This window comes from Lineus longissimus, chromosome 10, assembly GCF_910592395.1.
Source record: "Lineus longissimus chromosome 10, tnLinLong1.2, whole genome shotgun sequence".
Lineage (NCBI taxonomy): Eukaryota > Metazoa > Nemertea > Pilidiophora > Heteronemertea > Lineidae > Lineus > Lineus longissimus.
Window position 1 is genome coordinate 3,109,491 of NC_088317.1, and position 25,659 is coordinate 3,135,149.

At 42.1% G+C, this 25,659-nt stretch overlaps 1 protein-coding gene across 4 annotated transcripts in view; it reads right to left on the reverse strand.

Moving 5' to 3' along the window:
* The window catches only part of LOC135494394 (uncharacterized), a 66,091-nt gene that overhangs the window by 20,892 nt on the left and 19,540 nt on the right, over positions 1-25,659 (reverse strand). For all 4 annotated transcript variants that reach the window (XM_064782316.1, XM_064782317.1, XM_064782318.1 and 1 more), the window contains 3 exons: positions 4,560-4,670; positions 3,882-3,930; positions 2,954-3,052 (listed from right to left, as the gene is read on the reverse strand). In XM_064782316.1, the coding sequence (XP_064638386.1) occupies positions 2,954-3,052; positions 3,882-3,930; positions 4,560-4,670 (259 nt within the window). The remainder of the gene's footprint in view (positions 1-2,953; positions 3,053-3,881; positions 3,931-4,559; positions 4,671-25,659) is intronic.

Consider the following 25,659-nt stretch of genomic DNA (forward strand, 5'->3'; position numbering starts at 1 on the left):
ATCATCAAAACCCCTTTTTGGGGGGTTTGTGATGAAAACAGATGAAATGATAAACGAAATGGTCAATGAATCGAAGCGAAATAAACCTCCGAAATGACGTTATCAATTCTGCTTTCTGGCGGCTCTTCTCTCAAAATTTGGGTACCACACGATGGCTTAAGAGGAAGGGATTCTGCAGTCAACCAGGGAACAACCTGTTTCTTATTCCTCGTAATCCTATACAACCTGCTTCGTTGTTTTTGTAACCCAATGGCGCAGCAATCTCCGCCTCGCCGGCGACAAAGCTGTTTGCATCACCGGCACGATGGGCAGGCCTATATTAGACAAAGTACGGAGTTGATTTAAAACAACCGTAAGTTACAACATGCAAACTGTCCCCATTACATTCCCAACCCCTTCCCATCCCCGATAAACACGAAATATCTACCGCTGGACTCCTGTTTTCCGTATCTCTCGCGAGTCGGTCCCCAGGCAACGTGATTAACGATGTCTGCCCCGACATTAATGTCGGTGTTTGACTTAAACCCCGCGTCGATCAATATCTCAGAGGTCGCCAGGCACAGACGACCGGGAAACGTGCCGTCATGCGGCGCAAACTGCCATTTCCTGTGCCATTCCTGGAAAGTTCGCCGGAAAAGGGCGACGTAAAAATCTGTACAGAAGTAAACAAAATGTACTCGTTTGGGTAGGAATGAGTGATTTGATATGCGCGACAGATTGGCTGGTGTACACCTCGATCGCATTGTTTCCAAATGTACATGTAATTAGGAAAAAAACATGGCCTTAATACATGTACAATAACTCGTAACCACCACAGCGCCGGCAGACTTATAACGTGTTTTAGTATAGGTATACACAACAGCATTGTTGAAAACTGTATTGCAAAATTCTAAATAAGAATATCTCAACTTTAATTTCAATTATTCAACTAAAGTTGATTATTACGGGTTGGTTTCGATTCCAGATGCAGTTATTCCAGTCACTTTTTGCCCAATTACATGTACCAATAACCGATTATGAAAGAACTAGTACATAAAGAAATTAATCATCGATATTTTTTTCAAAGTCTACTATCCTACATTCTAGACTAATGTCATTTCGTTAACCAAACAATTCACCGTTTCAGCTCTTTGTTTCAAACCCACGATGAAATAATGATGACCGGGTTGAAGTGATTACGTAGTCTTCAACCAATTACTGTCGATTTATTGTAAATTGCCCCCGTAATTTATCTCGCCAATTGCTCAATAAAATCATAAACAACCGGCGCTATTTCAATGTCAATTGCAGCTCAAATTTTCCTCCCGCAATAAAATCTACAGCGTCATTACCCAGTCAGGCGAACGAGCTGATAAACGCCGCCTCACCGAGATCGGCATTACACCTTATGCCTCGACAACCAACGGACTTCCGAGTACCCTCCGGATCAGCGTCTTCATTGTCAATGGTTTTAGTTTTAACACTTTAAGACGGAGGTTGATGCGGAAATACAATAGGGAGGTTTTGAAACTGTCAGTGCAGTGAGCGACCCTGCGAACTGCGTTTATGACGTCTGCACTGACTTTGCCAATGCAATGCCATTGGTCATCACGTGTTCTAGGACACGTTGGCAACCGTTTTCAAATAAACATCGATGTCACCCTTCGACACTGATCTGATCAGCGGAACGTATTTTGTCCGCACACCAAGTTCTGTCCGCCAAACAGTAGCAAGTACCGAATCCGAAAACGGAAAGGAAAAGGTCATAGGCTCAGTATCTTCAAGGCCACGGCAACGCTTAGCGTCTACGTCTATCATACTAGTCTCCATTTAAGAACCCCAAGCAATAAATATGTATGTTCCGGAATATTTAAGTGACACCAGGGAACGAAGGAAATCCAGTAGACATACAGTCGCCGGCCAGCGCAAAAGAAAATCTTCGAGAATGTGGCGAGAAGCTTCAATCTGAATTTTCATGTCCTCGACTTATGTTCATGTTGCTGTTGCTACAAAACACAGCAGATCAGCAAAAGATATATTTTCACTTCAAACTTCAAAGTCACTGATAAGAACGGTACATTTATCTCAAAATAATCACTTCGCCAAATTCAAATAAAGCTTCACCAAGAACGAGCGGTTGATATAAAACACAGTCAGACTGTCCTCACCATTTTAAAGCTTTTTTATCGCGGCAGTACCGATCACCCATCAAATGAACAATTAACAGGAATTCAAACAATTTCAATTAACTCAAAGACACCATAGTCTAATGAATCTCAAAAATAAACTTTACTCGGATGAATGTAAAAAATGACACCATAAAATTATCATTTTAAAATCTGTCTTACTTATTTCTTATATCCCCTCTCACCGACAAAAAAGATCAAACAAAATTGCCTACAAAAAATCCCATGCTTTGCCGCCAGATATATGAGCAGACAACCGATAACCGTTCCATTAGAAACATGTCTGCCTTCGATGCCCGGAGAGCGCGGCACTTGAGCATACTCTGCGCCGATCGACGGGTTTGCCTATTGGAATAGTTCAAATCGTGTCCCCAGGGTTTATACGCTGTGCTTCCGATCAATACAATTAGTGTACATCGATAACACTGTTAGTGAGGATCTTCCGCAGAAGGATAGGTTTCCGTAGACGACGAGTGCAGGTCAGGTGGACTTCATTGGAATGACAGATGTCATGACCGGCAGGATCTGACGTCACAGAAAGCGTGGCAGTTGCGGGAGCCCAGACAGAGTGGACCAATTAAACAACAGCTCACATCGGTACAGTATATAGTAATTATAAGGATATCATGAACGATATTATTACAGAACATAAGTCAGCATTCACAAATTAAGGTCGCTTTCTGTGTTAGCCATGTATGTCTAAAATGATAAGCGATAATACGTCTTGCTGGTAAAAACGTAAAGTCTACTTCATCCTTGTCGGAACCGGTGACAGAAAATCAACGTACCTGCTGCCTGTGTCCTCGTGCGTGTCTCCAGCACTTCGCTGGCAGCTCCTTTCTTTCTCTTCTTTCCCTCGCCCTTGCCAACCTTACGCTTCTTTGAGTCTGTGAGAGGAGATCAAAATATAATGAGCGGCTATAAACCTTATTTTAGAACCTAAGGATTAAGACCAAAGACAAGGTCAAGGTCAAAGGACGACACCAAACTGTACTTATTGCTAAATCTGGTAAGATACCGCCTAAGATTTACAATTGAAGACACAAAACAGGGCAGCCCAGAAAACCCCCGGAATGGCCTCTTTCCAGTTCCAGTTCCAGTATTTCTGATTAAAATAACCTTTCGCTTTTTTCTGGATCACCCTGTGCATATCAACCTCCCACAGTCACCTACATGTAAACAAGTGTAGCTGACTTTCCGTCGATGTTCAATGCATGTTCCATTACTCAAAAGGCTGCTCATCAAACGCTGCGTACATTTTAGCAGTAGAGCAATATGAAATATTAATGGACGTATAAATAGCCTCAGCCGATAAACAATTACCGCCTGGTATGTTCATAGCCTTAACGAATGATTCTGACGGCAAGTTAGAAGTCACGCGTCGAGAAGCGTAGAATGGGATTGTCATGACAATCAAAGGCTTTGTAGAACTAGCAGTAAATTAGGTGATGTGAGAGTTTTTACTCCAGTCATGAATAAGGTGTATACCAAATACATTTTGTACTCTCATATCGCATTTTGGTTATTTTACGAAGGGCTCAACTCTGTTGGTTTCTGACCCCCTCCCCAGACTACCAGTGTTCGTTCAGTTTTAGCAACAAAATAATTTTTGACATGCCCCCTATAATGCAATTCATCCTTCGCCACTTTTCACGGATAAATTACCACTGCATCACACGTAACCGGGATCAACTCTGTCGTAATACCATTCCGTACCTGAGGCATCTGTTAATTTGTCACCACCTCGTCGTTTCCGTGTGCCCACCTGAAAATATAGCAAATTAGATATTAATTTGATGCCAGAGACAGAAAATATCAAATAACGATAATGATGTAGTATCTAGATGAACCCACTAAGGGCGCTGCCACTCACGTAAAATTCCAAAATCGCACTTGTCGTAACACGACTGCAATTCACCCTCAAATGTAAGGTCAGAGCGGGAGTCGGAATGGATACGCGACCTCTCTTACTAATCTCTATGTCTATACATGTACCGGGTCACCGGAAACCTATTTCGTCCAACCTATACTAAAAGCTTTTTATTTTCTTTATTTTCTTTTATGCTTTTCCACTTCGCCGTCATCATCTGACATTAAGATTTAATCCATATCAAAAATGGTTTCTAAGGCAATATGTTAGTAATCGCTAGGAAATCTAATTGTCAAACGCTAACAAAGGCTTAGCATAGAATGTAACGGCGTAGGCGCTGCGTCTCTGTTTGCTGATGGCGAATTATGACCTGCCAACGTTGTTGTCAATTCATCGGGAATTACTGATTGTCGCAAGCAGCTAACATCCCCATCTGCGTTGAATTCTAAAGAAGTTAACTTTTAAAATTGTGTAAAATAAGTAAAGATGGAAACACTTTTTCTATCTTCCAACCGAGCCCATACCTTTCCTTGACGCTCTTCCGATGTTATTTTATCCCGCAACATTTCAAGTTCATGGTCTTCTAGGTAGGGGAGATCATCGCCATCCATTTCACTGAACTGGATCATCGCCCTCTGCAAATATAGAAGAAGAATGGATAAGATATGTTTTTCATGACGCAAGCAATCTTTCCGGAGTTTCCGTTGTCCAAACCTGAGTGTACTGCGCAAATGGCTGAGTAGCGGATCAAAATTAGAACGGTATATCGAGTGTACAACACATGAAAGACGACATTACTCAGACAATTCATATTTCAGATAACCAGGATTTCGCAAAGGCTGTTAACCAGCTTTGAGCTTTGAGGCGTTTACGAGAGGAATAAATCTACACTGTATACACAAAATGATACGTTGCTACGGTATACGTTTTTTTCTTCAGTGACTGCGTTCATGTTTCTGTAAATCTGAACAGATATTGATTCATTTAACAGCTAGGTGGTATTAAGGCTATAATAAAGACACACCGATCTTGGTTATATAATAAAGAAAGTTATGTTTAATCGAGCTGTGAGTGTTAAATGTTCACGAGAGGAGTTAAGTTTTGTTGATGCTGCAAGTTTTACAGGCAAATATATAATCAAATAGAAAAATTTCAAATTGCATAAATAGAAATAAATAAATAAATAAAGCTTTCATTACCATCTAACCACTCAAAGCAGAAAAATAGGAAAGCTCACTCAAAAAGCATATTGGTGATTAGACTATACATACACGTAGTTTGAAATATTCTGTCTTCACTTATACAGTACAACCTCTCTATTGCGGACACCATATGACTGGGCGTTGGTGTCCGTAATGTAGAGGTGTCCTTAATAGGTGATTATTTCTGGTATAGTTACTCTGACTAAAGGTGAGGAGACTGATAAAATGACTACACATTTATACGTATTACGGTACGCTACATGTACGTGTACAATGTACTGCAAACTAAAACTAAAAGGTGATGATAACCATTTATCAAAAATTAATCTTTTCCCCCTGGATGCCATTCAAGCTGATCAGATTAAAAGGCACACCTATCTTCTAGAGTTGTCGAGATTAATGTAATCAGTGTAGCAGCGGCAATTGCTATCAATCCTCGCCTTTTTATGCACTTCCGAATAATAGACAATTTGATTCGACATTCCTCATTGTCTATTTTGAGAAATAAATAGGTTAGGCTACGGGCTGCGTTTTAGCTCCGACTCCCAACAGCGGAGCGGTGCCCAAGAGCAATGTTGATTAACGCGCGAACAGCAACAATAGCGATTTCGTACGGTACCGGAGAATCGAGATGAATGTAAAGGGACTGGCGTAACCGACAATCAGGACTACAAAATGTACGTATGTTAAGACGGCGTAGACCAAAACTTCTCGAGAAGTATGTGTGTTAACTGACTAAAACATTTCTGACGACCACTTAGGAAGTAGAGATTTAATCCATCGGTCATGTGTGTAAACCACCGACACGTTCTTCAGCGGAATGTTTCCAAACATCACTATATCTTCCTTCATACAAGTAAAAGTACACGCACATGTACATATACTAACGGATGGAATTGTGACACTCATCATTTACTCTAATTCAAAATTACCCTAACCAGAAGAGAAGACCAACACCGGCATTCGATCCCAGACAACACGAAAAGACGTCACCACTCAAGCTAGGCAAGTGATTGTATCTCACTATCGGATCAAAGGGCTGGGCAATTACTCGGGTCTCACGAAAAGGACACTTGGCCATTACCGCGATAGCCCAAGAGCGTAATATGAATCTCACCAATGCGGGCCGTCTGTGGTTGCCGCGGAGCCAGCGCTAGCACGATTTTCAGTGCGACCTTTCGGGCGATATCGGTCGTGCTTCAGTGCGCGCGTGTCTTCCTGCTTCTTGGTGAGGTTGCAGCCCAAGGGTCGAGGACCTTGGTGAGTAATTATGGTGACCTGTCGTCTCGACGGTGTGACCCTTGGGCCATGGGCGCGGCTGGTGGACATTTAGGTTTATCCACTGGTAGACCGGCCAAGGCGAGTGTTATTTTTTGTAGCAATGGCTATCAGTTTGAAGTAGCACAGCATATAAGACCAATACCAAAGCGATTAGAAAACTAAACTGTATATTTGTTTCTTATCGAATAGTATTTTTAATCTAAATCAAACTATCATATCGAAACATTACGCGACCTCCAACAGCCGATGCAGCCAGAGGCTTTGCGAAGTGTATTCCGTTTCATAACAATGCATGCACTCAACTAATCGCAAGTGAAACGGAAACTCAAAATGATGGCAAGGCGCGGCAAGCTATGCCTGCAATGCGGCCGCGACATCCATCACCTTATGGCCGGCGACGATAGAGCAAGAGGAGCTGGCCATTACATTCTCTGGTCGCACTTTGTCATGGTAATCTCAAGTCCGGGGCTATAATTGTGCGAGGGGAGTAATCACTGATAAAGCATTAGATTTCAAACAGGATCTCTTTTCTTTCACGATGGGCGGTAGACGCACCCGTTTTAGAGTCCGGCTATTTATCACTGGTGTGTTTTATAAAGAAGGGAGGCAAGGGGTGAAAGATGAGGGGACTTCTACGGCGCTCTCGGAATGGGATTAGGGAATTATTCGTAAACGCAATATAGCGGCCATTTTATTTCAGAATAAAATGTGGTATCTAAGTCAAATGTACAAGACAATACGCCTAGCGATTCTGCTATAAATAAAATAACAAAGTACAGATATTGGCCTAATAATATGGTGTCATACATTGCTTTTAATTTTGCAAGACATTCTATGCTTCAAAATATTTATAAAAACACTAAGAGCTGGGTGATGCTCACAATAGTCAGAGCCTTTGGGTGTACGATGTTTTTCTTCACACCGCAGGCATTTCTATTCGTACTTCGTTCGTTGGGGTTACGAAACCAGCCTAGCGCCAACTCATTAGGCGACGCCAATCCCACATGCAACGCCATATATAAACACAGTCATTAGCAGCAACAATAATCCGGGGACAACGATCCAATAACTCCGTCATTACCAACTTGATATCTCGTGAAAAATATATTTCAACCGATTCATGAATAAAATTACACGCACATTGGCATCACCGGAAAATGTACTTCATGAGCGCAAGTAGTGCTTTAATGTACTTGTCAAGGTACTCTCCAAGAACTTACTCTCCATTTCATGTAAGTACTGGCAGGGGTACATTTTTCACGCGGGAAGCTTAAAGCGCCGACACTGGATAGAATAGTGAGTCTAGTGTCCGTGCTTTTACACACCTCTTACGCGTTGATGAGGTGATGAGATCATTCATCTTTGCCGTCATCATGTTGGCTTCCATTTCAAAATATATCGGTTCTCAAAATCATTATCAATTTTTGTGCCATGTTTAATGTTTTTTTAACATTTTGTTTTTGTTAATTTTTCTCGGTGCACACCTGCTATAGAAAACATCATTGCACCATGCATTAACTGCACGCATTGTACGCACAGATGACAAAATGGAAGCCAATAACGTCAGCGATATATGTCTGAATATCAAATTGTTCGGAGAATGGTCGTGTAAGTTTTTCATGAATTTATTGAGTGTGGGCGGAGTAATCTGTTTGATCGGATCGAAATCATGAATTATTCGTCGTAATGGTCCTTTACTCAGAGCCTGAGGACATTATACATGCATGATGCAACTTCTGATATATATATGCAGTCTTTTTAAAAGTTCATGTAACGGAGTTTTGCCTACAATGCATTGCATATGAAATGTATTTGTGTATTCAGATGCCGCTCATAAGGTGAATCGCTGCATGTTTACTTGGATAAAGCGCTGACGTTGGAATTTGTCGGAGTATTGGCTTTCTGTTAGACATGTTGAAAGTAGTAACGCATTATTGTAAATAGTTTCTCAGTTGGTAAAAAAGCCAAGATACGTCAGGTAACGCTTAGCGATAAATGCCATCACTGAAGCGCAAACAATATTACCTTTAAACTGCACCTAAAGCGCAACGTTCGCTTAGTACATACCAGCCACCGATGAACGCTTTGTTGAGCTAATGGAATCATAATATATTATACTGAACAACTGATATTTTTAATCAGCAGCTGACATGTCATTTTTATATATCAAGTAGTATTTTACATATAGAGTTGTTACTTTTTTAATTTGGCAACAGTAAGGCTAGGCAAAATCTCAATATTGATACTCGTCCCCGCCCGCCTATCATTTTTTCAATTTTCAGTTTCCGGATTAATGTCAAAATGTTTCAGGGTTTGTCTTGACCTGACCCGTTCACAAGCTCCACATCAATCCCACAGTTTCATCAATGTAGTCTTGTTAAACGTGGTGCCTCCTCAAATAACCGATCCATCTGACTAAAAAGAAGCTGCAAAAATAGGAACAAGCTTCTCTATGTTATGTTAAAGCGTTAAGAAAACCTTACAACTGTATCCTCTATCCGCCTTTGTTAATCACGGCCCCGGCACACGTACGCTTGCCTACGTTACTTGGCGAACGCCGAAGCCACGATCAATAGAATGGCGCAAAACGCCAGCGGCAGCTGACGGAGTCTACCACGCCGACGAAACCATGCCAGCGTTTTGAACGATGTTGGCGAGTGCAGCGAAAGCGTAGGTGATATTCAGTGGGTATTAGACTTAGAGAACAACAGTTGAAATATATCAAAGTTGCAAGTTGTATTTTCACAAAACATAGCTTTTTTCCCCTTCAGATTGCTGATGTTATCGATAGGAGAAGGCGGACTGGTGACTTTCCAGACGTATTTATTCTTGCTTCAGGAAGATAAAACGGGGGAAGCGAGCCCTCCGATTGTGTTCTTTCACAAATAAGCAGCCTGTAGAGATTTCAAGACAGTAAAATGAAACACCCGTAATTATTTTGAGATTCTAAAAATCGAAGTGGTTTTCATTTAGCTGAGGAACCTCTCTACCTGTCTATGGGCTGCATATTAGTGTTTGGAAAAATGCCTTTAAAGGTGTTTTTCAAAAGCCATTTTACAAGTCTACGTATATGGATCCCCGGGCACTCGCTGACACTATTTCGCCCTTCTACTTATGTAAGTCCACTATCCTCCCCTCAAAACACAATAGACAGTTCCACTGCTATCTTCTCTTAATTGCATTCCAATTCCTAATGGGTTTTAGACAGCGATTTATAAAAACCTATTAATTACACATCCGTATCAGCGTACGGAGAGTATTTTGTCCCACCGCGAAAGTCTGGAATATTTCCCCTATTTCCTTGACGTACATACTTTATAATTAGATAATGGCCATGTACACACGATATAGCAGAGACGTGGCAATATGATTAGCATCTCAAGAGTGGATTGGATAGCTAGCCAGCATCGGCGTCTTTTTGCAAATCTATATCGCGTTATCCGCTAGCGGGAAAGAAACTATCCGTAAGCAGACGATTATTTTCCTTCTTCGATATCAGACATGTGCGGTCTGATCGACTAATGAAAACGTTTTGACCTTCTAAATTTGTGCCCCGCCAGTATACATATTGCCTTTGTCTTACCAACGTTTACTGCAGGTACCGAGTTCATAACTTACAGATGATTAAAACATCGATGACTCATAATTTTTCGTAGTCTTCTGAAATCGATGGAGTACAAAGTGCCAAATATTCGTAAAAATAACATGCCGCGTGTACTCAAAATGTAATATCAGGATATCAATGAAATATCATGTAAAATCATTCTTAGTTTCGGAATAAGTCGCACATTGTATAGCTTACTCTGAGGAACTAATGATGCGAAAATCGGCAGCATAGATGCAATGGGGGTAATATTACTTGGGAGTAGCAACGTACATTAACGCGCCGCTATCAGATTGAGTAACACCGCTTTATATCGTGTTTGCAGTACCCGGCGGCTCTATCAGTGAACATATTAAGTTATGCTCGCTGCTTAAAGGTAGTGTGTCTGAATTGATTGAGTCGAAAGTACGTTCAGTCTAATTAACTCTAACTATCAATAGTTCCTGAGAGATAAAATTCATTAAAAGTAGTGAATTAAGACAGAATCGACTTTTTGCTTTGTATACATACAGCCGATGTAGATACCTTGTATCATCTCGGAGTTAGTCATTGAATCTAATATCCAGATTACCAAAAACGAGGTAGAAGTGGGCTAGTAGATTAAAAGGAAGATTTATCACACCTCAAAGGTATGTCAGCTGAAATGACAACAGGTCTGTCTCCCTTTAACAGCTAGTTTATCGCGGCCGATGGCAATATCAAGCAGGTTAAATTGATGTTCCGGCCGCTAGAATGGAGATTTTACTTGGGTACAAGCTGCCGGCTGTACTTAGCGCTATTACCTGCCGCTCGGCTCAATAAACATTGGAATGGGTGGCGAAATGGAATTTTTGTTTCCAAGGCGTAACAGTCCATCCGCCGATAATAGATCGACAAAGCCGAAAGAAAAATTGAATTCTAGCTCGTCAACGTTACTGAGGTACTCTGTTGCAGGCTGCAACGAACATTGCTGGTGTCCTGCAAGAAAAGTTGCGGCGTGACACAAAGAGAAACCAGAACCGACGTCACGAACATTGGACAACTTGGTGTCTATCCAAGTTGACTGGTATCGAACGACCATGTACATAATATATCTCCCGTTTCTGAGTATTCATTCAAAAACAAGCCTAGATCGATGAAACTAGAGCACGTCGCGGACAGAAAAGAAAATTATAACGGTTTCCTCTTGGGGCGTAGAGACCGGGAAGCGAACACGCGATACGATATCAACTCCATTAGCAAGCGAGCTCAACGAGATACATTTGCGGACTTGTCGGAAGTCGTGGCAGGTTGATCCGTACTTAGTACTTTTTCCGATAGAGGCTTTTTTTTCCGGCAACGAAAGTTACGGGCACTACTTTTTTCATCATCAACTTTCTTAGCTGGCGGACCGTAACGTCGATTGTAACTGTTAATAACGTTATAAAGTGTCCACTCATTGTATGGTGACGGATTAAGGAATGGTTCTTTAGAGACTATTAATCTTTATTGCCTCATTAATTAAATGGGAACGGCACTGGTTGAACTTGTAAAACCTCTGACCTAGTCATCTAATACATCAATCCACTTGTCCGTCTCCTCAGCAGTGATACCTCCACATTTTATCCTTTAAATCCTGTTGAATATTTCTACTACTGCTGCCTCGAGACGATTTTTTTCTAAGACATATAAAAGTGTCACATCGGATCAAAACACGGAAATGTCTGCCGATCACATCGCCAGTATTATTTGTATCTCTTCCGCTAAAGGTTACAACAGCAACTTTTTTCTCCAAATAATCCGCTACAAATGAAACCAACATGTATCGTTTGCCTTATCATTTTCGTCATGCAACTTTTTTCATTCCCCTTGGCTTTTATCCATACGAACATCAAAGATAGTCTTGTATACCAAACCCAACAAAGGTGAAACCAATCGGAAACAGAGTATAGTAACATGTTTACATTGGTTGGAGAATTCACAACGAGTAGACAGTTATCTATCGCTTTTTTGGTTGACTTAAACTACATGCACACAACACATACGCAATGAATACTGCATTATGTACAGTTGGCGTGACACGGAGCTGTATTGTATGACAGAAGGTATTGTTCCCGTCAATTCGAGCTCGTTATCAGCAGATGTCCCGATCGTTCAATAAGACCACCCTTTTAAGAACACGACATTCGTGAAAGGCAAGTTGGAATAATGATAAATGTCTCTGTTCATACATAATTGTGAATGACGGGCTGTTAAATCAATATCGTTGATAAAGATTCTGAATATACATATGTATATACATGTACTTAGTACCACGGAAGTGACGCCTGTGAAATTCAAGTATGTCTCGCTGATATCGCGTGATCGGTCAGAAACGCGCAGCACCAGTGTACACTGCTGCGCGCACAAAGAATCTTAGCTAAAGCGCCGAGCAAATGAGCGATTTTCGACGCTGCGACCTGCGATCATGAATGCGTGTGACAAAAATCGTTCGTTTACGGCCGCTTTGCAAAGTTCATATCAATTATCATACTTCGTGATGAAAATAACCGACAAAATACGACATTTACCAGTTCAATTAGCAAATTTTCGAGAAAGAAAAAGAAGAAGAAAAGTTGATGGTTACAAAATACGAGTAAAGAATGAACTAGTAGACAGTTTTCACTACAGCAGATTAAATTGGTTTTCCGGAACTAGAATTACAGTTTGAAGTGAATCTAATAACATTAAGCGATCAGTCTCAAAGTACACGCGATGTACCTAAGGTACTGTTGCAGTTTACAATAGTAATCATATTTTCTCTTACAGCAATATTTACGAATAAATAATGTACACAGGCTATGCAGCATGTACATTAGATTGCGCCAAAGTTAAGATGAGGTGGACTACAAAGGGATTGACATTCATCCTAAAGCGCGATATGAAGCAAAGGATATAGTGTTCTCCGTAACAACCTGGGGCGCATCCATTGAATTCCCACTAAGGCTCCGGTGACAATAACGTCATTATGATACGGCGCTGACTACAAAACTGGCTTCATTGTGCGCTATGATAAAAACGTTTTATTTCTGTAATTTTATTCCACCGCAAATAAAGTGGCTAAAATGAGAATGAGTCGGCGAAGTGTTTGGGCAACGATCTCCAAAAGCATGACGAACAATATATGAGGGATGTCATAACAACCATTCTTTTATGTTATTCGAAGGAGCTGATGTTGAATGCGCCAGATAAATCATGAATTTCATATTTATGAGATACGTTTATATTTCAAATGACCATAAAATCTTATGCCAGTGCTCATGATGGCGTTTATCAAATCATTAGGCAACGAATGATCATTTACGAGTAGTTTGCATGGTAACATTTATACCGCAAACGCCAAGAGGTCATTGCCTCAGGCCTATGCATGAATACATATCATAGGCCCGACCACTGACATTAGAAATAATTTTTTAAACAATAATGGCTCAGCTCAAGGTAGTATATTCGATACAGTTCAAAGTAACATCGATATACGCATATGTTATTGTTCAAGCCTGAATTTAGGTGTTGTGATGAAACTGAAGTTTTTTAATATCACGGCGTACAGTAGCGGCCGGAAGCGGTCTCCCGTGTACCGGCCTATCGTTAGGATTTTTACAGTATATTCTTATCGTTAGGGTTTTTTACCGTAGGGATTATTACAGCTGGGATTTTCACCGTTGGGGTTTTTACCGTAGGGATTTTTACCGTTGAGATTTTTACAGTTAGGATTTTTTACAATTAGGATTTTTACCGTTAGGACTTTTACCGTTGAGATTTTTACCGTTAGGATTTTTACCATTGTGATTTTTACCGTTGGGATTTTTACCGTTAGGATTTCTACAGTTAAGATTTTCAACGTTAGGAGGTTTACCTACATTCCTCTTTCGACCCGGAAATTAAAATACAGTGCATAAAAATGTTTTTCCGTACTGCCGTACTTAACGTATTACTGATGTATACGGTCAGCAGAAGTTTAGCTCACGAAGCGGAAGTAACATGGCAGTACGAGGACAAATTCGATGGCCATCTACAACAATTTATTTCCTGGAAACGTGATAAGGCATGGTCATTCCCTAGAACATGACTCAAGCTAAACAAAGTAGGAATACGAAATGTTTGACATTATATTTCTGCCACAAACAGGAAGGCATGCAACTTGTTTGGACTATGTCATGTGGGCAATGTTCAGCGCATTGTATTTCATGTGATGGGAAAACAAGTGCCAAAAAAGTCACTTTCGATCAGATCAGTCATACTTTGGATGTAACTACAACAAGATAAGAGTATACCTGAAACAACGTTTTATTCTGGGTTTACTACATTACCCTCCGCTTTTTTTTAATCGAGCGACAAAATTGAAACCGGAAACAGAGCAATTCCTCAGCCAGAGGCAAATGTGGCAATGGCAGTGAACGACTTATAGGATAACCGTACATTATCCAACACGTTACCCGGAGTGGTAATCGGCGATTAGTATTTATACATTGGTACATAGATGTTGCCTCAATCTCGAGGCAATATCATTAAGGTGAAAGTCCATATGAGCATAATAAAACTTCCCATCCTTCCACGTGCGTGCTTTTTCCGCATTTGTGATATCGGGGAATCGATCGGCGAGGTGTACACAGACGCATGAAGATAGATATATGGCGTCGAGGCGGAGTTTCCGGCAGGTGGTCGAATGGCGACCGGCGCCAGGTTAACCCATTCATTAACCTCGTCAGTGCAAGAATTTTTTTCGCGTTGGTGTATCTAATCGAGTGAGGTCACCTCTATACGTGCAGACAACGATATGCTTTAACATGACGTTATTTGCCCCGTACCTCGCAGTTAAACAATTCAGGCCTAGCCAAATACACGGTCTTATGGTCTTTAAAACGAAGCCCGTTCGCACCGAGGCCTAAATTCCCATTATCCTACTGTATTTTCAAAGGGTTATCAGGGAAAATCTTAAAAACTTCGACTCAACGAAACAGCTTCCATGATCGCCGATAGGCCTACATCGCCGAGGGCAATAATTGTTTTATGGACAACAGGCTGATTGCCATCATTTCCCCAGACCAGATGCTGATGCATGTCACGTTACATCGTTTCAACACAGAATCAACAGGATATTTCGCTGTAAAAATCATGTCAATACAATGATCAGCGCGAGCATGTTGTTATGGTGATGAAGTGCTTATGACGTTCGACTCCGTCACCACAGGCTGAAACAAACGAATTTCAGATTCAGATTTTTTTATGCAATACATCTTGAAAAATGCAACATCAAATGGTAATGGTGATGATGATTTGTTGAAAAAGTTAGTACTGTGTGTTCGTCGTTCGTACACAAGGGCTGCCAAATCATTCTCCAACTAAACAGAGATGTCCATTTAACAACACGGCCAGGATGTTACCTTTCAAGGGCCATCGCCATCTTCCCGAAAAGTACAATCGTTAAGAAGACCACTCCAGGCATCTCAATTACATGAGATTTCCCTGTCGTTACCAGAAAGAAAGGCAAACTTTGACTGTTGTATTATGAACCTATTAGGTACCACCTTCACCTCAAAGTACACTCGAACTTTCTTACTTGGCTCGTCTCGTTTGACAGCGGGGATAAAGTTTGAACAAGATGCTTTCGTGACCAACATCACCATCTCCTCTTTACAGCCAAATACAATCGCCAGCTCAGCGCCGGTCACAGTAATTATTCCCCAGCCAACCCATTGTTCCTTGCCAACCCGAGAAAGAACTGCGGCGAACGATATTTGAACAGCGTCAGCGCATCAATGAAATTAATGTAATCCGCTCTGACGGCAGGCCGAGGCGGTGAGAACGTCAGCGGGTCGATGGCCTCGCGGGGATGTCGCGGAAAAGAGAGGGTTGGTCGGAAAGGGTGTCGGGCGCAGCGGTTACTCGTGAGGGAGGGATGCCAATAAATCGATGTAATCTGTGATGACGGTAGGAAGACCGTAAGCCGATTGATGAAGTGGGTTGTCGGGGTGGATCGCGTTAAGGTGAGTTAAAGAGGACAAGGTGATTCTCTGATAGTGGGCAAGCGATGTTCCGCGCTGACCATAGGGCTGTGAAGATCTATAGCCCGTCGGCTGGAGACAGGGAGAAGATGAAGGGAATCATCGATATGGTGAGGCATTCTGATTTCCCTCTACCTATTATTAATCCAATCAATACCAGTCACCTGTTCCTTAATAGTACGTTCACCAATCAATCTCTTTGGTCGTGAAAATCGCATAGGCTGAGTATTATAAGCCAGAGAGTCTCACCATTATTTCTTGCAAACTGAGCTTTTCTCCAACGCCAACAAATGTAACGACATGTTAGCTTGCAGCGTCCCAAAATCAAAACTATGATACGAAGTACTAAGTTCTAAGCCATGAATTCCTATCATAATTCAGCGGATGCAATGAGTCGATAAAAGAATATCCACCAGGTCTCCATTATCCCCCATTCCTTTCTGAAGAATGCACCGGCATGCACCTAGCTAGAATGGGACCCAGAGCCATTCGCGGCTCCATAGAGAACAGACCCGATATGAATCTCCCGGCCACACCCACTTGTCGCCAAGGGTCGGCAATTAGTGCCCCGATTGTTATTCATTTTCCATGAAAATCAAACATTTGGCGCCGTCCCTAAGGTACTGTCATGAACTCCACGAGAGGGGAGCGGGGATTTTTTGTTTTTGAAATGGATGAAATATCTAATGGAATTTAGCCTCGGGAGAATCTCGATTCCATTTCACAAGCGTCAGGTTAGAGACCCATCATTCGCCGACAGCGATGCTCGGCTGTTATGTTAAACTGAACCACTATATGGAAATGTTTTCTAATCTGAAATTAAAATGTGAAAGTGGAATTTTTCATCAAAAGTCTATTATTTGTGGGGTGAAGGTATTAAGCGCACCCCACTTTCTGTTCCAGAACTCCAGTACATGTATATACATGTAAGCCAAACATGTTCTGATGAAAACACCGTTTCATAAACAATAGTAGCCTATAGATCATTTCCACGGGCCAGCCTTTTTTCGGTATGTTGTTTGGGGCCACTCACATGCGCAGTTGGCTGGGTCGAAGATTCAACAATGCCATCCATCTCCATAACTGTTGTTTAGTGATCGACAAGCACATTTACTAACTACGCAGCAAATTTAGCCTGCCCGCTTACTGGAAGATTGCACTTGCGATGCTTCAGTCCACCCTGCGCAGTGAGCTACTCTGCATCCTCGTGCACGAGATATCCAAGCGACAACCCTAAGGCTCGTGTGGGAAGGATCTACGGGAGGTATAGGGGTCGACAGGCTGCTCGTGTTGCATGGAGACTTTATCAAAACCTGGCCGGTAAAAATGACATTTTGGGGCTCTGCTTCCCCAACTACGCCCGTGTTGCAATTAAATCTCCGCGGCCTCTTTGCCTCTGGCAATACACGTTAAAGACCAAAGCAACGTCCGTGATAAGACTTCTCTTTGATCAAACTGACTGCCTTCGAGACAATCTAAAGGTCTTTGGTTGAATTAATTGGAGAGCGATGATCCTTTAAAGGCCTCCGTCGTTTAAAACAATTGCCGATTTACAATTGAATTCTAAAAGTTTCAAACTTCGTAAACACGTACTGAATACAAGTTGTGTAGACAGATATACAAAGACTATAAATACCAAGTTTCAGCAAATTTGCATGCATGATAAATCACCAGGGCATTGTAAGTGAACAACCGCATTTTATCTCCTGAGCCACCATTGAATACGAACGGCGCACCCCTTTAAGCCACCAGAATAAGTCCCGGCTGCACTTTTCATTTCAACAAAATAAATGGCAGTGGCGATGTTAAATGCCAAGAAGAACGGATTGCAAATGCCAATCTCAAATAATTTTGCTGATATTTTGTAGACCATTATCAAAGTCAGCAAGCTTTGAGGGAAGATATGTTATCATTGCAATCTGTTTCGCCGAGGAAGACGATGATCTTCAAGCATTCTCAGGCTTTCCAACGCAACGTGGTCTTACTACCTTCTCATCATAGGTAAACATCCTCGTATTTACAAATCACGACGGGGCAAAGCAATTTTGTTTCTAGCTGTGATCAGTCGGGGACTAGAGAGGGTGGTAAAAGAGTAAAAGGCCCTCTCAATACATGAACAACACATGACGTTTTATTTCCCCTTCTCGGTCAATGTCTATCAGCCCCATAAAGGCTGTTTAAGGGGTTAAAGGGTTTTAATTTCATTTTCTCACTATGGCGTGGTTTCGCGTGACGTCATCACCTGCTAAGCTGGAGGGACAGACAAAAGAAAGCAAGCCCAAATGACCATGGCAGCTTTTAGTTCAGTTAAGTCAGGCATGACAAATCATTGTTCTACCCTCCAACATGGCCGACTGTTAAAACACTCTATTGTTTGACCTTCATGTATTGTTGCCCTGTTTACCCCACGTTCACCCCCTTGGCGAGGCTTTGTTTGCTGGGACAGATAATTTCCGACCAACATGTAAGACGGATTTGTTTGCCGAATCGTCGCATGGCTGCAGCCGCACAACTCGGACAGGGAACAAGGCCCTTGGGACGGACCGCGGACGGTTATTGCAGATCAGTTGGCTTTGGTTATTCATAAGCGTGTGCCTGCACTGAAAGTACTGACTGAACGAGCCGACTGAAGTCGTTCAGTCATCGATCGGACATATGTACACTTCGAGCTATGGATATCTTGGCCATTGTCGTTGGCAGAAATCGAAGGGTATCTACGAGACGTAGATAATGCAATGCAAGCTGATACATAGCGGCTGCATGCTGCATACAATCTCAGAAGATACAATGAATTCACTGTCCACCAACATGTAGTCAGGCTGATGTTGTGCGATGTTCGCTGCGCATTCTGAACAGGGAAGTTCAGGCAAATACCGGGTTGGAGTTTTCACCCAAAGTAGGTCAGATTTCAGCCTGATACTAAACAACATTCTTTCCGTATTTGAAACTAAACATAATTTCACGGGTCTCTCCTGTACACTACACATGGAACGACACTGAGGAAAGCTTTACAACTTAATTGGACTAAAAACACTTCGTTTAATTTTCCCATTGTGACTTATCGCACTTTGTGCGGCACGTGTGAATATTAATGGATCACTTAGATCTAGGTCGAGATCTGGGTCATCGCCAAATGAACATGTGGACCAAAATAATTCAGGGAATATCTGTACATTCCGACTTACATGACATTGTGTCTCTTTCCGGACAAATAGGTTTTTAGCCTAAATTACGTGCATACGCAAAGTGCATTCTCGTATCGTTTCCTGTACAAATATGCACGTCCATCATGCATGATGGTTGAAGTGAACCAATTACAGATAACCAGCTGGCGCTGACGGCAATTTGGTCACCTCCTTCCTTCTCTTAGACGACCGGGCAGGAATTTAACCGCGCCATACGCATCTTGAATGATTACCGCGGGACCATTGGTCCAATTGATTAATTGGTTTAATTTCTGCTTTATGGATGGGTAGGGAGACACTTAATAATGACTTTTGTCATCACGGGCCGGGTAAACGGAGCCGCGTGGCAACCTTAGAGGCGCTAACCGCTGTTGGCAGGAAATATTATATGGCATAGTCATTTGATTACTGTTCCAGAGAACATCGTAAGAATATGTGCAATATCGTAGTGAGCAGATATACATGTATGTAGCAAATTCCTGCTTTGAGTCTCTCATATCTCACGAATAGAGTGCCGGCCCCGTCGCTCTTGTAGTTACGCGGTTATTCCGCCGCAAGTGGATCGATTTATATATAGAAGTCATAGCAACACTATTACCTGATAAATATGGAATTCATGCATCAAAACACATAAAAAGAAATTCTTTGACAGGTGCATCCAGCCCGGTGTAGTATATGTGAGTGTTTCTGTGTGTGCGTGTGTTTCAGGCCCCGAAATGCCTGTTGTTGGGTAAGTCACGTGGTCACCTTTTTCCGCGAAGAGAGGCATAATACGGAAAACACTGACAGATGTTACAGCGGACACCTAGCTGGATATTGTGTTTTGTGTCTCGTCTCAGAAACACTTGTAACAGCGACTTCCCTTCTCTACTTCTCTGTACCAGGGCCGCTTTGGCTTTTGAAGGGTTAATGCTGCTATTTCCCGCTCACAGCGTGAGCGGCATGCGACAGAGTAAACAAAAACCGTAACTTCAACGCAATCGAGAAGCGACAGACGTGAATTGAGCACGGCGTCAACCGTTGGAAATCCGCCAAGCGATTCATTGGCGGAGAGTTAAAGCTGTTGAAGTTGTTGAGCACCAACCCTCTGGTGGGCAGTCTGCGTTGCGTGTGTTCTAAAACGATCGAGACTACTGATCGACTTAAAACCTCAGATCGAAAAAATCCCTCTGACGTAAAGATCTGTCGACACATCGATACATGTCTGTACAAATTGCGAATATTTGGCAGAAAAAAAACCGTGGAATTTCGCCATAATCTTGCAATGGTTGAACAATGAATAATGGCGATGAAGTCAGTACGACGTCCACAAATACAATGTGCGCATAGATATCAGCCCGACCACATAAAAAGATCGATACTCTCTATAGATATAGGTGACGTCTATATATCTATACATTATTATCTGTATATGATTATATCAATAATCCAGCGGCTGCCATGCCCGCATTTTATTACAATCAGATTTGCATGAATGTTCTATACCCTGCACTACGATAACTTGCCTTTTCATTTTGTTAAGACTGATGTCCCTAAATACATCAAGTGCTGGCGGCCTTTTATGAAGTAGACCTGTGTCATGACTGAATGCCTAAAAAGTAGTATCAGAATTTTTTAATTTTTTAAATCTTATATACGCACATGTGTATGCATCACCAAGAAATATCGCCCTGTCACCGACAACTTCCTGTATTAAATTTCAGAGTGGAAGAGAGAGCCGTACTGCTCGTCTCCCGGGCAGCCGCGAGTCATCAAACGATAATATTCTGCACATATATGACAGGCAATGTGCACATATTCCGTCTTGTTAGCGTGAAAGAACCTTCTGTGCTACTCAATTGAACTGGAGAAGTTGGGACGAAATGGTGCGGAAGTTTTAGCATGGCCTGCGGCACTAATGGCCGGGTTTAGTTGGAAGACCAGCAATCCTAATCTCAACAAGATTTCAACTCAACTTGGTCGAGATAAACGTACATAAAAGTGTACTTCTTTTACAAGTGTACTGCTCATTCCTGGCAGGTTAGTTTTGGTTGGACTTCAGGAAAGGCGATTGCCATTACATGCTACCGCGTAACGTTGAGCAGGGTTGTAATCGACCGGATTCTCGCGTACATGTATGCACACATTTCCCTGCACTGGAAATACTGTAAACATGGTATGAAATGAAACGGCGGCGTGTCGGAATAAGCGTGGATATTTCCCGGTAACTTCTACACTCTGTTCTAGAATTTGAGTCGGACGATGAAGGTCGGTAGAGGAATTGTTATAATCAGCAGTGGATAATTTTTTATACCCTTCAATTCACAGAGTTCAGAATTTAGGCCTATCTGAAGTTACATCTATGGCAAATTCAGATTAAAATCTTAATGTGAAATAAGTACTCAACATTACGGTTTTTTGCCCTTGCCGGTTTATATAGATTGAAAGGCTCTGTTTCATGGGTGTCTGTGGATTTAATGTTTGCCCTGATGACTTTTTAACAAGACTGCAGAACAATGGGAATTAAGGCCTTGGAGCGGGCTTTGTTTGGAGACATTAGACCGTATTCGGCGAAGGCTATTATTCTTTTAACTACAAGGTAGGGGGAAATAACGTCATGGATAAAATGATAGCGAATGTAACGTACAACGAGATTGTTCACCACGGCAAAGTAGGCCAGTCATGCCAGTATCGACACGGGACGTGAAGGCCGCCGCACGTACCATGAAAATCCTGCCGATCACATTTATGATTGTAGAACATGTTATAGATCTCTATATCCCCATGATAAAAGCCAGCCATGCTATCAATAAATCATCCCGTGCAGACTAAGGCAAGTGTTTACGACAACTTCATTCTGATCAGGGAGCAGCTGGGCATAAAGTCATCAATAGTATGAGCAGATGTCTCCGGTATATATAAGGCAGGTTCCGCAAACTTTACGAAGACCGACGAACGACGACGTAAACAAATCGTAAATGTCTGTCATCGCAGATGTGACGAATTCATCACCGTATTCGGTAAACTCTGTCATTTGACGGAAACCGGCGGCCACCTCACAGTGTTCAATTTATATTAGAAGGCGAAGTTAGCAAATCGATTGCTTTGTCGCACCATTTTAGGAAAATTATTTTCATTAAGAAAAATACGTGGCCAAATCAAACATTATGAACGTGACTATTCCTTATTATTTCAATTGATTTGTCCATCTATTACATGCCAGTCCCGCAGCAAAGGTGTTAAACGCGCGTAAACACTCGAGTTCGGCCGGCCCATTTCGCTATCAGCTACGATAAAAGTATTGGATTGCCGATAACCTTGAAGGCACGAACGTTGATCAATGGTGTTTAGACGGCGCGATGGGTCCTACACTGTGAGCCGGCTGGAGGGCAAATAAACTCAATTTGGTTCGATAGAAATGTGTAGAAATAACCGGAATGTTAGTCCACCACCAACGTAAATTTTGCTTTTTGCAATTTCTTTTCCAGACGAAGTTTGACAAGAATTTGAAAGTATTGACTGAAGGAAAGGCTTTTGGTAATGAAATACGTACTCAATCAGAGATTCGTGATAGCCCTATTGGCAAGCGATTCTATATGTAACCGCGTCGCAGAGAAAATGTAATTTGGCGCTAATTTTTTATTTTGACCCCCAGTCTTCGTCACCACACCGCCATTTTACACTTCTAGGAGGGAATGTTGGGAGTGTCCTTTTAGGCCTTTGTGTAGCCACTCATATCAACGCACATTACCACATCGAAAATAAACACGTACAGTTAGTATCCATGCGTAGGCACGATACATGATCGGATTGTTTTTACGGCGCTCGGCCGTATTTGCTAGCTTGTCGACGATCGCTGGCTATATTTATATTTCAGCAGAAATCGATCTATAACCCATGCTATCGATATCGAGCCGAGCACTGACAAGTGCAGGCAATAATTGGATATCGGCTTCAGGTCAAGTTGATAACAACAACACTGGATTTACACCTACACGCCCCCGGTGATTGAAACAAGCGCTGGTATATCAGCACAAAGTCCTATTGGGACGAACTTCTTGAGATGTTGTCATTGATCCAATATAAAAAACTTTCCACTGCCAAATGACCCCAACAACTTCACAAACTTTCGATTCACTTCAAAAACTAAGTTTTTGACCACGAAAAATTCCAAATTTATCTTTTCACCCTTTTCACCATCTTTATACCCTTCCTCGATCGTCTGAGAGGGAATGTTGGGTGCGCCTTCTTAGGCCTTTGTGTCTCATAAAATATCGATATGAAGAAATTTTGAGTCATCACAGGAAGGAAGTAACACCCGCGTCTTACGTCAGATAAGGTACACAATCACGCGGCAGAGAGACCAAGCATCCTAGATAGCATGAACGGGAGTGGCACACCGATTACCAAGTGCCATTGAGCACCAGGAAGGTCCCTCAAGCGCCGATTATAACGTCCACATCACCATATGAATGCACAGAACACTCAACAAGACGCTTTCCCCGGAGGAGGACGGGTCCTTACAGAGGCAACTGATTGTGCACTGCGCTACGCCGCAGTGCCGCTTCAGAATGGAGCGTTGTTTTCGCCGAATGAACTCTTTCGGTACCAACTAGGTAAATGTAATTGTACGGAAGACGGGACTCGATCTTTTTTTATTTTTAGTTTAGTTTATTTTATTTTTATTTTTTGGTTTGTATATTCCATCAAATACCGGAAGTAGATCGACGACCACGTGAGACAACGCAAGTGTAAAAAATAGAAATGTCCTATAGCCAAGGATACTAGAAGGCTGGGGGAAAATGATTCCATCGGACTTTTAACTGCCGAGGTATTGACAGAGCTAATAGAACAGGAATTCACCAGAATTCGTCAGAATACTATGAGTCGACATTTTTCCCAGGAGACATTTCCGACTGCTACACTGGGTCGTCATTTTCCAAGGTGACCTACTAAGTTTTTTATATCAATTCACTAATATAGATTTTCGACGACGACGGATATTTGATTTTGGTGGTGAAGCCTCCAGGTACATTGTACCAGGCATAGTCACGGCATGTTTAGCGCACATAGGTTTATTTCTCACGGAAGCGCGGCAAATAGTAGCTTACAATTCGATCGCGAGTTCCCCTACGGCGACGTCTAATTCGAGTCTATCGATTGCGCTTACTTACGTGCCTATTGTAGCTGGTTTAGGATTTCATGGATACAAAGATCTGGATCGACGGATAGGAGGATAATGTCACGTTACAGGTGATAGGTAAAGTATTTGTTGGACGAGGAACGTTCACTTGTCACTGAGATTGCAACTGTACGCTGCTGAATATTTATTTTCGTAGCAGTGTAAACATTTGAAAATATGGTGTCATGGCTGCAGCGGCAGCCATTTTGTTTTCATCGGTTTCACAGCCTGCACCAGGGAAAGGAAACTCAGTACTAAAAACAATCGAGAAACACGAATTTAACAACGCGTATTGCGGTAGCCGACGGATCGAAAATGCCACAAAACAAAATGATTCACCACGTCTATCAATAATACCGCGCGCAGTCTGATATTATTTATGGCTCAAGTGTCTGGCACTACATATGTCAACAACATACATGAACATGTGCATGTATTGACGTATTCTGTAACTGTAGAATAACACTCTGAGGCCTAACTAGCCAGCCTCTTAGGCCTGACCCCCCCCTCCTGCCTATCACATGTGGCAGTGACAATTGAGGGGGGGGGGCTGCTCCAAGGAGAATCCAAAACAACACTACAGACCAAGTGACAATTTATCACTCACCGTTGTCATGGTGGTGTTGGCTGTGAGGACGCCCGGCATCATGCAGCGGTGTCACTGATATATATTTCACAACTAACTAAGTGCATTCGGATTACCAGTATACAGCATAGGTTTAGGCGTATGCCAGACTTACTGGTACTTTTGCCCCCTATATGACAGTAGCACCCTACATGTAGTCTTTTCTTGCGCCTCCAATGTTCAGCCTCCGCAACCCGACCACGCCGGGATGCTGAAAGGCCAGTTCATTCCACGCAGAGTCATTACGACAAGCGAACAATAGCCGCAGCCACGCTCAGAATATCTTTTTATCTCTCCGAGAAATTACTGAGCACGATATTATCCTATTACGGCCGGTGTTTCTTCTGCTGTAGTCTTTCATCGATCCCGGTCAGTGAACGAACGAGGAGATGTAGAAAGCGCAGGGCAGAGGGATTTTTCTTACCGCGAAAGGAGAACTGAAATTACGAATTGACCTGTTGAAAATGCACTAAAGAACAACAAAACTACTCAATATTACATGTAGTTTCATATTTTCATACTGAAGAACCCATAGCAAAGTCCCCGAGATCACAACAAAGGATC